General features: G+C 42.7%; 1 protein-coding gene across 5 annotated transcripts in view; it reads right to left on the bottom strand.

Moving 5' to 3' along the window:
* Positions 1-643: 643 nt before the first annotated feature.
* The window catches only part of MAP3K19 (mitogen-activated protein kinase kinase kinase 19), a 35,341-nt gene continuing 21,432 nt past the window's right edge, over positions 644-14,552 (bottom strand). For 2 of the 5 annotated variants that reach the window (XM_036320819.1, XM_036320820.1), the window contains 5 exons: positions 9,937-9,980; positions 5,966-8,404; positions 3,787-3,927; positions 1,710-2,407; positions 644-710 (listed from right to left, as the gene is read on the bottom strand). In XM_036320819.1, the coding sequence (XP_036176712.1) occupies positions 644-710; positions 1,710-2,407; positions 3,787-3,927; positions 5,966-8,404; positions 9,937-9,980 (3,389 nt within the window). The remainder of the gene's footprint in view (positions 711-1,709; positions 2,408-3,786; positions 3,928-5,965; positions 8,405-9,936; positions 9,981-14,552) is intronic. The other 3 variants (XM_036320821.1, XM_036320823.1, XM_036320822.1) reach the window with 3 other exon arrangements.

Genomic DNA, 14,552 nt, shown 5'->3' with positions numbered 1-14,552 from the left:
TATAAGTTATAGGAAAAGCAGTCTGAGGTTTATGAGGCCACTTAGTATAACCCGCTTCTTGTAGTTGGAGACTTCAGAGGAGTTTGGGGCCCTCTGATAGTGAAATACTAAGGCCTTTAGCTCTTCCTGTTAACCTTGACGCTCCCATCACATGCAAGGTTAAGATTGTAGCCCAAAATAAACACAGCCTAGTGTGTCTCTACTTTTAACCTCTCACCTTCCTCAAGTCTCTTCTGTAAAAATTAAATAAGTACCCACTGAGCAATTAAGTACAATTTTTTGTTTTGTTTTCACAATTTATTTTAAACTAATGACATTAAAATAGACAGGACAAAAATAAAAAGAAATATTGTATAAGCAATAGAGATTATAGTTACTGGATAGTCAAAACTGTAAACACTGGAATACGTGGGGGGATTTTGTTATTGTTTTAAAAAATTTTCTCATATACATAAGTAATCGTGCCCGAACCTTAGAGAGGCTATGTAACAAACTTTTCGGGTAGTGACACTGTAGGATCTAATTAAACTGGGTTAGATTGACTTTCCAGTAGGAAAACCAAGGTCCTTTAACATCATCCCCACAGTGAAGCAATAACCAACCGGGTCTGTAATGGGACTGGAAAGGAAGCGTTGGTGCGTAGTCAGTAACTTCTCTTCAAGAAGGAGTGCTTCAGGAGCTGAACAGCAGAGGGGCGCTCGTGCTGGTCCCTAGGAGAGGAAAACCACATTAGAAGCAACATCCAAAAATGTGCATGCCAACCAGATCGACTTGACTCAAAATGCCAACTTGAAGAAGAAAGTACCACCTCTGCCAGTCAAACAGATGGGTTGAGCCCAGTCTGCAGTTTTCAGCTGTGTGATCTTAGGCAGGTGGCTCAGACTTTTTCCTCATCAGGAACATGGAAATAACAGTAATGCCTAACTCGTTGGGAGAAATACATAATGTATATACAGCTGTTAAACAATGTCTGGCACATAAGTAATTGTTCAAAAAACAGTAGCTATTATGATTAAAAAGTAAGTCCTATTTTTCACATTGTGGTTTTGTTCAGTTTGTTTAGGGTATAATTTATACACAAGTAAAATTACAATTTTAAAAACTTAATGCACTTTTAACCAGCATTACATTTATCTTTAAAATTTCAAGGCACAGGAATCCAGAACGAAGGCTGTTAAGGAGACATTTAAATATGTGCTCGTGATTAATTGAAATGATCCTATTTGGGACATTCTTGGAAGAGCATACAGTAAAGGGAGACAGTTGCTCAATTAGTACAACTGCTTTTGTTTTTTCCCCTCAAGAAATCAAAAAGCCTTTGCCAATGAACCAATGAATAAATGAACCAGCCAATAGTTATCTGCAATGACCTATTCCAAGGCATTCTTTTGGTTAAACTGGCATCTTTGGATAAGTTTTGGAGCAAATAACCACTAAGAATAGCCCAGGTGGAAATGAAATACTTTGGGGAAAAAAGTGATATAATCATTTAGAAATAAAAACCTCTCCACTTCTAGGAGGCTCTTCCTCTAATACAATAAGGCACACAGCCATCCAAAATAACTAATGATGATTCCTTTTGGTACAAAATCGCTCCTTGATTTCATAATTTGAGTGGAGGTTCGAATGGGCCATATATTGCAGGGGAAATGTGAGCTGCTTGAAATCTCTGGGCATTTATCTTCCTCCTCCTGCCTTCAGTTCCTTACCTGGTTAGGCACATGCGCACAAAATCCGCTGCATTTTCTGAGAAGTGTTCAGGTAAGGGTGGCATCAGCCCCCGGTGTGTGCCAATGTAGAACATGGCTGCCACCCGGTCCATGGATGCCAGCGGAGGCTTGCCTGTGGCCATCTCAAACACAGTGCAGCCCACACTCCAGATATCCGACTTCCTCCCATAGCCAGACTCATTGATGACCTCTGGGGCCATCCAGTAGGGAGTCCCATGCATGGACTTAAGCATGTCACTGTGAGTGCCGTTTACGCCAGCCCAGGCCAAACGTTTGGCACAGCCAAAGTCGATCAGTTTTATTATTCCAGTAGGCATGAGCATAACATTATTTCCTTTGATATCTCGATGCACCACGCAGTTCTCGTGGAGATAAGCAACACCTTGCAGAATTTGTTCTGTGTATTTACAGAACACCATCTCAGGCAATGGCCCAAAACGGTTGATAATACTAGAGATTGAGCCACCAGGAACAAACTCCATGAAAATGCTCACGGTGTTTTTTTCCAAGCATGTCCCCAAGTAGGCCACAATGTTGACATGTTTCAGCGCTTTGAGCAAATCCACTTCTTCCTGCAGTTTCCGGTATTCTCTTTCAGTAGATAATTTATCAGAGGTATCCAAAGCCACCTGTTTTACAGCTATTAGCTCTCCTTGGCTAGTTAGACCACAATACACCTGGAAGCAAACCAATACCTATGATTAAATATAACCAGCGTTTCAGTGAAGCTAAGATGGGGATGAGCAGCATGGTGAGTGCATATCACAAGTGGCCTGTATTGATTAGATCCTGGCTTCTCCCATCCCCAGCTGTGTAACTTGGGTAAGTTGTTTAACAGTTGTGACTTCAGTTTTTTCTCATCTACAAAGCTAAGGTACAGTTCTTACCTCACAGATATCTACAATGACTAACTGAGAGGGTGATTTGGGAAAGCTCCTTGTGTAATAACTAAAATAGGGCTATTTCAGTGCTAAAGTGTGGGGAAGCATGGGACCTGGTTGGAAAGTCTGTAAGGAGCAAACTCCGAAAGATTGGAACCTCCAGGGTGAGTTGGCTGAAGGCAACCGCCCCTGCCTTGACCTTTCCAATCAAGTGTATGTGCAAGCTCCCGGGTGTTTACTGGAATCCTTATGCTTAGTCTTTAGACGTCCTTGCTTAAAGGACACTGTAGATGCATGTGTCTTCTCAAGGATGCTTACCCTACTGATAGTATCTAAAAGTTAATCTTAGTTCAGGCTGTTGTTACAATAAAAGCCTAGGGAGATAGGTGAACGGGGCGGTTTGATTTCTCTAGCCAGGCAGTCCCTTAGCCCTCTCTTTCACAGAAACGTGTATCAGAGTAATCATTCATCCGTCACTCAGGGTCTGCTGGTCAGCCCCAGCACTAAAGCTCAAAGGAGACAGAGGAAGGCAGGTCCTGAGAAAATTCAGCAGTCACCTCTGCCATGTCTTCCTACCTTTTCACTGATTCCTCAAATGTCTCCAGCTAGAAGCGTAACATGCGTTATCTGGGGGACAGTCTTCTCTTTACCAATCTATGTAAATACTATCAATACTGCTAGGACTTCAAGTGACCTTTTTTCCAGTTCACAAAATGTAAGGAACATCTTTTGTTTCTTCCACTCAGCAATGATTCTCCCCACTTCTGGTAACATACTCTGAGTTGCTGAACAAAGAGATTTCTTTCCCACTGGACTTGAACTTAGGAGAAGGAGAGGCTAGAAATGTGATGGCCATTGTACAAGCACAAGGAACCTGAGACTGAGAGCTGGAAGGCGATTAGAGAGGCCAGATCCTGAGGACATTGTTTCACCCCTGAAACACCTGTGCCCGGAGCCAGACCTACTTGAGATCCTTTAGTTACATAAAGCAGTGAACCGCCTTTTCTCTAAGCCAGTTTGGTTGGGTTTCCTGTTACTCCCAACTGAAATAGTTCTAAATAAAAGAGTATGATGTGGGGTGGGGAGGGGAGGGCTCACTAAGAGTATTAAAGAAGAGGGAGGGGTCAAGGAGGAGTGGGGGTTTGGGGTTTCATCTTGTTCCCCATTTAACTTACTGTGCCGTAGGCTCCCTTCCCAAGGATCTCACCCTTGGTCCACAGGATGGCTTCTTCATACTTTAAACTATTTTCAGAAAATATCTTCTTTTCATTGAGAAATTTATCCTCGTCATATATTCCTAACCCATTACTATGTCTCTGGAAGAATGAGATAAAAAGAAAGGTCACCATTAAACTCTAAGAGGAGAGAAGAGGTGGCTTCCTTACTTCTAACTTAGGATCAGCTAGCTAGGAAAAGGCAAATATGCACCCCTAACTAATTACATAGGATGCCCCTTCTACTTAACTCATGCCAACAGCCTCCGATCAGGTCATACCTGAAGCCTTCCCTTTTTCCACTATGAAACTTTCCCACTCCTCTGCCTACTTTTGACTTGTTGCCAACTGCAAGTGATGGTGGCCGACTCCTTTGCTATAGTGAGCCCTGAAAAAATAGCCTTTGTTCTTCATTTATTTCCACAAACATACACACTCAAACACACCCATGTTGACATAAGCATATACTTGCATACACATATTTACATTTACACACAAACATACATACAGATGAGATACTCTCTCATGCACACACCCACAATCAAAACAAGCAAATCTAGTAGTCAAGATCAGGTGCCACAGACTGAAGATGTATGGCCCTGACCCTTGATACTCAAGGGAGAATCTGCAGACAGCTGTATCAACATCACCTGGGTGCTTGTTAGACGGGCAGAATCTCAGGCCCCAGACACACTGAATCAGTGTCTGCATTTTAACATGATCCCCAAGAGATTTGCATTCACAGTAAACTGTGAGAGGCCCTGCCCTGGAAGGGAGGAAACAAGTATCTCTTTGTAGAATTCAGATCATGTTTTCCAGTTGGTTGATCCTGACTACATGCTTTGTTTTGCTCTCTTTACCAGTCCTTAGAAATAAATGATGGTGGTGATGCCGAGGCATGGCGAAGGGCCTTCACGAACAAGACAACCTGCAGGGTCACCTTTCTCCCAAATGAGCGTGCATGCCCCCAAAAGGTCATTCGGGTTCCTCCTTCCCACCCTTTCACATTTCTCTATCCAAATTGAAAGCTAAGGGCTTTGTGAAAAAGAAAAGGTCACAGAAAGTCAGTGTTTTACTCTAGGACTGCCAGATGGGGCTCTGAATGATTATATTTATTAGCTTGTTAGCTTTTTTTCCGTTTGAAATGGCAGAGTGGTAGACCCATCTCAGTCACACCAGCACCACATACCCCCATTTCCTACCCCAGCTTGAAGGCCTCTCTGAATCCCGATCTACCTCCCAGCAGACACAAAGGTCACCATGAAGACAGAGCTGGCCTTTCAGGACAAGGAATATCTCCACAGTGACTAAGTGATTAAACGTGGGAGGCTGGAATCAGAATGCCTGGCCTCACCACTGACTGACTGGGTAATAAACTTCAGTTTCCTCCTCTGCAACATGGGGACTTGCTAGTACCTTTAGTATTTATCTCATAGAGCTGTTACGAAGCATATAAAGGAGGTAATATGATGCCCTCACTCATACATGGTAAGTTCTCAATAACTAGTTATGGTATAATTATTTACCTAGTATTCTGATCACCTATTTAAACTATTTATTCCTGATCCTGATATAGTGTGAACTAGATGGTGAGCCACTTCAGGGCCCATGTTAATTTCTTTTTAAAAAATGTTTTTTATTAATTTAAAAAATTTATCTTTATTGTTGAAAGTATTACAGAAGTCCCTTTTTTTTCCTCCATTGACCCCTTTTAGCCCACACCTGCTCCCGCCCCAGGCCTTCAGCACATCATATTAATTTCCTTCTGCTCATACACCACTGAGAGCAATGCTTTAGCCATAATTATCTCACTGCTGATATTTGTTGATTAAAAACTTAATCATTGTATAAAAACATTGATCTATTTAAATAAGTAGTTTTGTTATAGTATTAACATACCCCCAAATTTTCCATTGTAGTGTGGGCTATCAGAATTCCAGAAGTAAAGCAGCATAATAAAAACATTTTAGCCTGAGAGTTAGCGGACCTGGATTCCAAACTTGCAACCAACGAGACCTGGACAAAACTATTTAATTGTTTACACTTTCTGATTCCTCATTCGAAAATAAGGGACTTGAACCAATTTATCCCTAGGGTCCTTCCCCACCCCAATTAAGTCATTGATTCTAATTATACCAACCTGTATTTTGACATTGGTTGTCTCTCCACCCACCTCTTGCATGGCATTTCCTCTCCTACCGAAGATGAGATTTACGTTTTCAGGATCTGTTTCATTTGCCACTCTCTGACAAGCGTTGCTCCCTTTCTCATCAAGAGCTAGCAGTTTTTCAGCTAGACAACCTAATAGTTCATCTGTCAATTCTTGGTTCTTTATAGAGTCGAGATTTTCTTGGGAAATTGAATTTGCATCATTTAAAGTTTTTTCAAATGTTTGGCGTATGATTGACTTATTAGCTAAACTATCATGATCCAAAGAATGTGCCCAATGTGGATATGTTTGAGAAGATGCACTTCCTTGTGTGTCTTGGAAAGAGAGATTCGTAAGTGTTTTAGATGTATCTGTCAAACTGTCAAACTCTACATCATTCGTCAAGATTTGGTTGGCAATTATTTTACCAAGAGATGCTAGATTCTGCTTTTCTTGTGGTACATGTTTGTTGAAACTCTTCTCACTGGGCACTGCCCTGCTGTATTCTGAAAGGAAAAAGGGGGTCTGGTGATGTAGCTCTTCAAGTTCATGCAGATCTCTGAGGCTTGTGGGAAGAATTTGATCGTTAGAAATGTCTCCTTCATCGGTGGACTCTTCCATAGAGACTTCTTCAACAATGGACAAATCTGAGACAGCAAGGAATTTGTTCTGTTCAGTGGACTGTTCATGAGTCTGAGTAAAGTTCACGGGCTGAATTTCGTCTTTGGAAGACAGGAAGTCATTTCCCAAAGACTTCATCTGCCACTCTGGTTCTGAAATTCCACCACCATTTTCAGTGTCTTGTAGTTTGCTACCTACAGCCTTGCAACCCTTTTCTTTGGAAATTAAACTTTTGTGCCTGTGTTTAATTCCAAGCAAAGCCTTTGGGGGTTTAACATGTTGTCTTTTCTGAGAAAACCTTGTTCTGCTATCGCTGCTCCTCTCACCGTGTGAAGATCTACATTTACCGTTGATACATCTGCCTGACGGAGCTGAGCATATCTCTCGGTAATATTTGTTTCCATGCCGTTCAGCCTCTCTCATGTGACAATAAACTGGGGTCCCAAACATTTCATAGATTCCAGGTCCATTAGCAGTTGAGTTGATTTCTTTGAACATGTCACTATACTTAAGATCTAGGTAATTTAGTCTCGGCTCTATTGGTTGAACAGGGATAGGAGTTAAAGACTTTTTTATTCCTGGATTTTTACAGATGCAAGGAAATGTTTGCTTTTTAGGTTTCAGAGCCCAGTAAGTTGATTGCTTCTTTTCTATCTGAGGCATTCTCCTTTGAAACTTGGGTGATTGCCGAGGTCTGGGCTCAACAAGCCCCAAAGAAGGGAAAACTTGAGTTTTTATGCTGGTTTTATGCACGGTAGGCTTTATGGGACCATCAATGGAAATCATGACATTCTGAGGTGTCCTGTTACTGGTCTTGGTTTTTGGATCGAACTTATTTCTGTGGGTTTTCATCGTACGCCTGTCATTTTCTTGGTGTGCATGTATGTTGAAGCTGTTGTTATGAAGGACGCCCTTTCTTTTTTGGAGGATTGGCTTGGCTACAGCTGGTTCCTTGGGAGTCTCATCTCCAGGGAAAGTGATGTGGATAAGAGGCACTATCCCATTCATTTCTGATTTGCTTGCCTCTGCTATTGATATTTTTGTATGTGTCTCCATGTTGTTATGATCTTCCAGCAGCCTTTCAATGGGGCTGTCAGGAATTACACTGGACAAACTTTTAAGAACAGTAAATTCCTCTAAAATATGGTTTGGTTCAATTAGTTCACCTTTATGCACTGAAGCGCTTTTTGAATCATCTTTATCATTTCTAGTCCCTTTATCCTTGCTTAGAGTTGTTTCTGAATGCTGGGCTTCTTGGGACTTGATTGGCATGGTACATCCAACGTCTGAATTTTGTTCATAGTTTCTGGCTACGGAACCCTCTATCTTCCCCGATGAAAGACATTGAGAGTTCTCTTCTGTTTTTCTCATTTCACTGCCAGGGCAGTCCATATCCACTTCCCTGACTGTAGGAAAGTTGCCTTCCTTCAAATTCTCAAAGGATACCGAAGACTGCCTTTTTTCAAAGTGAGAGATTTGAATTTTGTCACATCCTTCTGTTTCCTTCAGTTTCCCATTCTCCTCCATCTTCAGGTGTTGTCTGTGATGGTTCGCCTTCCAAAAAGAGCACATGTTTCTGGACCAAATAGAGCTATGGGAGGACCCAAGAGTCTGATCCACAAACGCCTTGGATGAGGCGTCCAGTTGCTTGTTTGGTGGTCTTAACTCATCGGATCGACTAACAGGCTCAGAGAGCTTAGGTTCGAAAGATACAAGATTTTTCTCTCTCTCTTTTTGATACTTGTGATTTGGGGGGATAGTAAGAAGACCAGATCTCGTGGGCAAGAATGACAATGGTGGCAGAGGGAACTAAAAGGAAAGAGAGAAGAAGCTAATGAGTACAGAAACATATATGCATATCATATTAACTGGTTTAAAGTAATCCTCAGAGATTCTAAGATTCTCTTTAGGGAGGCCTTGTATTTAGGAAGTACAAAGCTACCATTGAGATAATAATTTTAAAAGCTAAACGCAAAAAAAATATAAATAAACATAAGAATTAGCTATTTTCCTCCAAGTTAAAAACAAACAAACAAACACTAAAAGCTCATTCCAGGGTTGTTGTTTTTTTTAGAACCAAGGTAAAATAATACTTTTAAAAACCAAGATTATCATAAAGATTCATGGTTCTATATTAAAAGAAGGGCCCTATAATGTAAGCATTAAAATATAAGATGAGACATTTTATTTCTCTCCTTCTTTCTTTTTATTTTCCAAAGAATTGATCTTAGTTTTTTTTTTTTTAAATTTCCACTTAGAATAGCTTAAAATTGCTGTTAACACTTACTTTAACAATGAATTACAGACTCAGAATTTGTATCCAGAACACAACTTCTCCTCATTGTTTTGCTGAACTGTTTTGTTGAGGGTGGCTTTAAATGGGCTCACTATCTACTTGAAAGTTAGCAACCCTGATGGTTTTTAATTCTCCTTTGCCCTACAAGTAGTTTCAAAATAAGCTAGTCTTTGTTATTATCAACCTCTAGAGGTCAGTGTAACCCAATATATACTGTTCAGTGTTCAGGTCATGAAGCTATAAACTCTTAAGTTCCGTGTTTCTATTCATTGAGTCCTTCTCTTGTGCATACAGATTTAATACCTAATTGCAGCAGAATATTTGTGGGCTGGATCTTGAGTGGCAATTGAGAGCTGTATGTTTCATTGTCATTCTGTTGCCACCTGTGTTTAAGAGGAAAGGAAAAGGAAAGGACCCTGACACCAGACATTTAATTAAGCTTTAGAACCAGGCAAGATGCAGTATAATCTGCTAGTTTTATTGACGATTTTCTACCATCTCTAAAAAAAATAACAGGAAATAAAGACAGATTCTCCCAGTGCTTAAACATCTCCCTAAGAGCAGCCATATTTTTTTGGTCAATAAACCCCTTTTACAACAATGAGCAGTAAGTACCTAGGCATAGTACCTAGGCATTTTCTCAATGGCTCCTGGATACAGAAGAGTTAGACAGTTGAGAGAATTGCAAGGATCTTTCCAAATGTTTCTTTGATATATTAGATAACTAGGCAAATCTTTCTGCCACTGGAAATAAGAATGACCTAATTTCTAGATATGTTTTAAGAAGACAAATTTAAATATGTCTAAGAGAGCTCCTCATGTCATTATCTAGAGAACAGGAAACACCCTAGAAAAAGAATATACAAGGCAAGGTATAATTTACCCAGAAATTATTTGCTACTCTATAAACTATATGTGAATTGTCATTTTTCCAAGAAATAACTGCTGAGAAATTTGGTTTTGAGTTCTTTGATAGAGTTTTTTTCCAACAACAAAAGTTCTTTGGTGTTAATCCTTAAGTCAGTAACACTGAAGCTAATCTTACCTCAATTCTTCGGCTGCTGTAGTTCATATCAGAGGCAGAAAACTCTACAACAAGAACATTTAATAGAAGTTAGATATTCTTAGTAGTAGAGTGAACACAGTCAGCCTCACACCAGAGTTTGGGTATGGAGTCATCTTGGTGCTGAGGTTTGAAAAAGTCAAAATTGAGAGTTATTCCAGCTGTAATCCATGTGGAAGGGGGTATGGTTTGATTACACAAAACCTTAGGCTACTTCCACTAGAGGGGGTTGTTGTTTTATATATAATATTGTTTCTCATCCATGTATGTTATATGCATGTCTTATATAGAACATTTGTATGTATGTATGTGGATATATGTTTATATTTACATCCTGGCAGGAAACACGAGATCTCTGGACCAGAGGACAGAGCATTCGTTACTCACAGGGCATCACAGCACCAGTTCCAACAGGGCCACGCACTGAGAGCAGGTGTGTACCTGCACATTGCACCACCGGAATGAGCACAGAAATCGCGACTCAGCGTTTATACAGAGTGTTCGGCACTTCGACTCATCTTTTCCTCCCGAGAAATGCAAGCAACTGTCTCCAGGAGAGGCGGGGAGTGTAGTCTCTGGGCTTTATTGCCCTAGAAGGTGAGCCAACAGCTCCTGAGGAAACAAGTCTGAATCTCTCTGGAGCAGCACACTCTCTCTAATGGTTAAGACCCGTTTATCATTCAATCATCTTGCAACCTAGTTTCCTAGTGCCTTTTGCTCAGAAAGCCTGGACTGTGCAGAAATGTCAAAACATTCATGTATAATCGTCTCCCAACTGTTGTTTGAACTCATGCTTCGCATCCATCAGAAGTTCTGAAGGGGAGCTGTGTGGCAGGGGGAGACGGGTTGACTAGGTAGTTGAAGCCTAGTTGTTGTCTTCTAAGCTTGGTTCCCCAAACCCCACCCACCGCCACAGCTTGATGTTGAAGCCGAAAGTGCCAGTGTGTCCAGAGTCACAGCAGCTCACACACCTGAGTGAAGTGGGACAGGTGGGGACAGTGGTAGGCTGAAGTCACATGCCCCAGCTAACGGGCCACCCATTGCCAAGTCCTAGTTGGTGCTGTCCATGCCAGATGGGGAATCCATCTCTGTGAGATCTCCATTGTCAAGAAAGCTGGCGACTTTATGTGAAATCTCCCTCGCCTAAGACGAGGATCCCAATTGGAGGGGCACAGGCACTCCCCTCAGCCACAGCTGGCCAAGGCACCTCCCCCAATTCTTAATTTCTAATTCAACAAATATCAAGTGCCTACTGAGTGGCCAACACTGTCCCAGAAGATGGCAACATAGTTGTGAACAACAAAGACAAATTCCTTGCCCTCATAGAGGTCATATTCTAGAGCAGTGATGGCGAACCTATGACATGCATGTCAGAGGTGATATGCAAACTCATTTTTTTGGTTGATTTTTCTTTGTTAAATGGCATTTAAATATATAAAATAAATATCAAAAATATAAGTCTTTGTTTTACTATGGTTGCAAATATCAAAAAATTTCTATATGTGATACGGCACCAGAGTTAAGTTAGGGTTTTTCAAAATGCTGACACGCCGAGCTCAAAAGGTTCGCCATCACTGGTCTAGAGGTTGAGATTTTCTACTGAAAAGATTCTACAACTTAATACCAGAAATACAACTGAATACAATTTATAGTGGGTTCACATGCATGGCTTCCTGAGTTAAGAAACCTTTCAGGCATTATTATAAATATTTGGATAAATAGTGTCCAGTGTTGGTAAGGAATGACATGAGGTAGAAGGGCACTCAAACACTCAGGTGAGAATGCAGACATAAGACCTTTCCGGTAGGTAATTTGAAAATCTTTTGAAATGTATATAGAGTTCCAGCCCTGACCGGTTTGGCTCAGTGGATAGAGCAATGGCCAGCCGACTGAAGGGTCCCGGGTTCAATTTCAGTCAAGGGCATGTACCTTGGTTGTGGGCTTGATCCCCAGTAGGGGGAGTCGGGAGGCAGCTGATTGATGTTTCTCTCATCAATGTTTCTAACTCTCTACCCCTTTCCCTTCCTCTCTGTAAAAAAAAAAAATCTATAAAAATCTATTTTAAAAAATGTATATAGAATTCCAGTTAAAAGGTTGAACATACAAACTTCTCTCCACACTCCTCACAAACCTCACTAAAATGACAGTAAAGAAATTAATTTTAAAAGGTGTAAATAAGAACAACAAAAACCCTGAGGCCAAAACAGCAGATGAGCAACATCAGCAACATTTCGGACCGTGAAGCCCGTATGGGTGAATAATAATCGATGCGTTGCCAGCTTTCTCTGTCCTGCTCACGGCCTGCAGAGGGAAGACCTGGGAGAGAAATGAGAACAAGGAGCAGGCCCTGAAGACACGGCACCTCCGAAGGTGAGGAGAGCGGAGGCTGAAACAGGGATTGCATGGAAGTCTGCGTCGGAGGAGGTTCCAGACTGCCTGCCCTGCCCACCATCCGGAGCTGCCCGGGCCCTGGCTGGCGGCGGGAGGGTGTCCCTCTGGAGAGCTTGGCACAAAGACGCCAAGGAGCGAGGAGCAGCTGAGAGCAGACATGGGTGCTAGGGGGAGGATGAGAGGGTGGGATGACAGCCGCCCACTGCAGGTGAAGCCGCCTCACAACTCTGGGCAGAAGCCTGGACAATCCCTCTCCAGGGACACTCACCGCGAGGAGCCCGGTGCGCGCTGACACTGGAGCCCCCACCCAACCCGCCCCGCCTGGCAACGGCTATGCGAGGCAACGCCTCTGTGAAAATACAGAGAATAAAACAGACTGCAAGCAGTAAAGAGCTCAGAGGAACAGGGGCAATGAGAACTGTCCTTACTGCCCTGTCCTCAGGGAGCTACTGGAAATGTGCCCCCTGAAAGGAGGGAGCAAACCAGGAGGAGGGCGCTGAGTATCCAGGACGCAGGCGTCCACGGCAGGGGAGGCCAAGGACGGTGGTGAGGGAACCCCAGGCAGAGAGCTGGTCCGTGGGGCCAAAGACCAAGCAACACAGAATGAAAGAGGAGGGCAGAGGGTTCCAGGGCAATGTCTTCAGAAACACTAACCAGCCGATGACCGGCCTTGCAGGTGCCTGAGCTGAGGTGTGTTTTACAGTCCATCAGCCAGCACCGGGAGGGACTAGCACGGGTACACAGAAAGGAAGCGAATACAGAAACGGGGCCTTCAGCAGCACTGTAATAAGTAAACTCCATGTCTCCACAGGAGGAAAACGTAATCACAGGCACGAATGAGCTCAGCTATAACCAATATTTCCCCAGTCACAACAATGGACACACCCAGTGTTGATTTCTTTTCACTACAAAGGTTGAGAAGATTGGGGCTTGCCCATGTGTGAGGACAGTAATGCGAAAGTGTTAAATTCTCATAGCTACGGTGTCAATGGAACGATCAAGCAAGATCATGATAAACATGTTATCTTGAAGTATGGAAGTACACTCTAGGAGAAATGGTCTTGGAATACTATTGGTGCTTTTTAGTTTTTAATTTGCTCATCTGCCTTTCCCGCATTTTTCTTAATCAACATATATTGATTGCCTAATTTTTAAAATTGCATTTAAAAACTTTTTAAAAAGACTGGAGGCGAGGACCGGCCTGGGGAACCGCAGCTGACATCTTCAGATAAGCAGCTTCCACTAAGATGCTGACCTAACCAAGTGTGCTCGTCTGGTGTGTGCAGTTACTTCTGTTATACCTTCAAGCTTCCCTGTGGTGTGGCCGGGAGACGAGGTGTGCCCATGATGGCCAATTCAGTCTCTCCGTCCACACTCCCGCCAGCCTGTACCTGCACCACCTCACTGCCCCTCCTTTTCCCTAAACCCTCTCCACTACAAGACTAACTATGCCTATCCTTTCCTTTACTCGTAACTGAAGAGGGACTCGATGGAAGGGATGAGCCTGAACACAGGCCAAAAGACCCTTAAGCACATTGGCTTTAGAGACAAGCGGTCCAGGTTGGAGCCCAGCCTCTGTAATTCCCTAGCTGTGTGACCTGGGTCCACTCTCAGGCTTCTGGGGCTCCGTTTCCTCATTTCTAAAACAAGGATGCGATATTACCTACATCAGTGCGTATCTGTGCCTTGCAATAGTTGACACTCAACAAATGGTTATTGTTGTTATTAACTCAATACACGTTTTTTAGTAGTTATGCGCCAGGCCTGGTGCCATGTGCTTGAAGGGTGGTGGTTTTTGCCTTTGTGATCTGGTGAAGACAGACATATAAACAAATGATGAGAATTGAACATGACAAGTGTTCTGCAGCCGATTGGGCCAGGATCCTACAAGAGTAGAAAGGAATGGTGACGCCTCCAGTCTTCAGGAAGTTCTGGAAGACTTTCCAGAGGAAGTGGTATCTCGGGCGACACCTGAAGGATGGCATAACGTTCCAGCAGGAAAAGAAACAGAATGTGCAAATGTTTCCCTATTTGTCCTGGGACTGGAAGGCGTTTAGTGCTGCTTATCATGCTGCTGAGGACGGGAGGCAGGATAGGAGGCTGAAGCGGGGCTGCCGAGAGCCGGAATTAACGTTGCTGGTTTTAAGGAAGAAGACTCTGGGTCTACTTTACAGTCCAGACCTGATGAGAACACCTTGCGTACAGCC

This window comes from Myotis myotis, unplaced genomic scaffold (genome assembly GCF_014108235.1).
Source record: "Myotis myotis isolate mMyoMyo1 unplaced genomic scaffold, mMyoMyo1.p scaffold_m19_p_8, whole genome shotgun sequence".
In the NCBI taxonomy this organism is placed as follows: domain Eukaryota; kingdom Metazoa; phylum Chordata; class Mammalia; order Chiroptera; family Vespertilionidae; genus Myotis; species Myotis myotis.
Note: the sequence above shows the minus strand (reverse complement) of the source record. Positions and strands in the feature narration are given on the sequence as shown.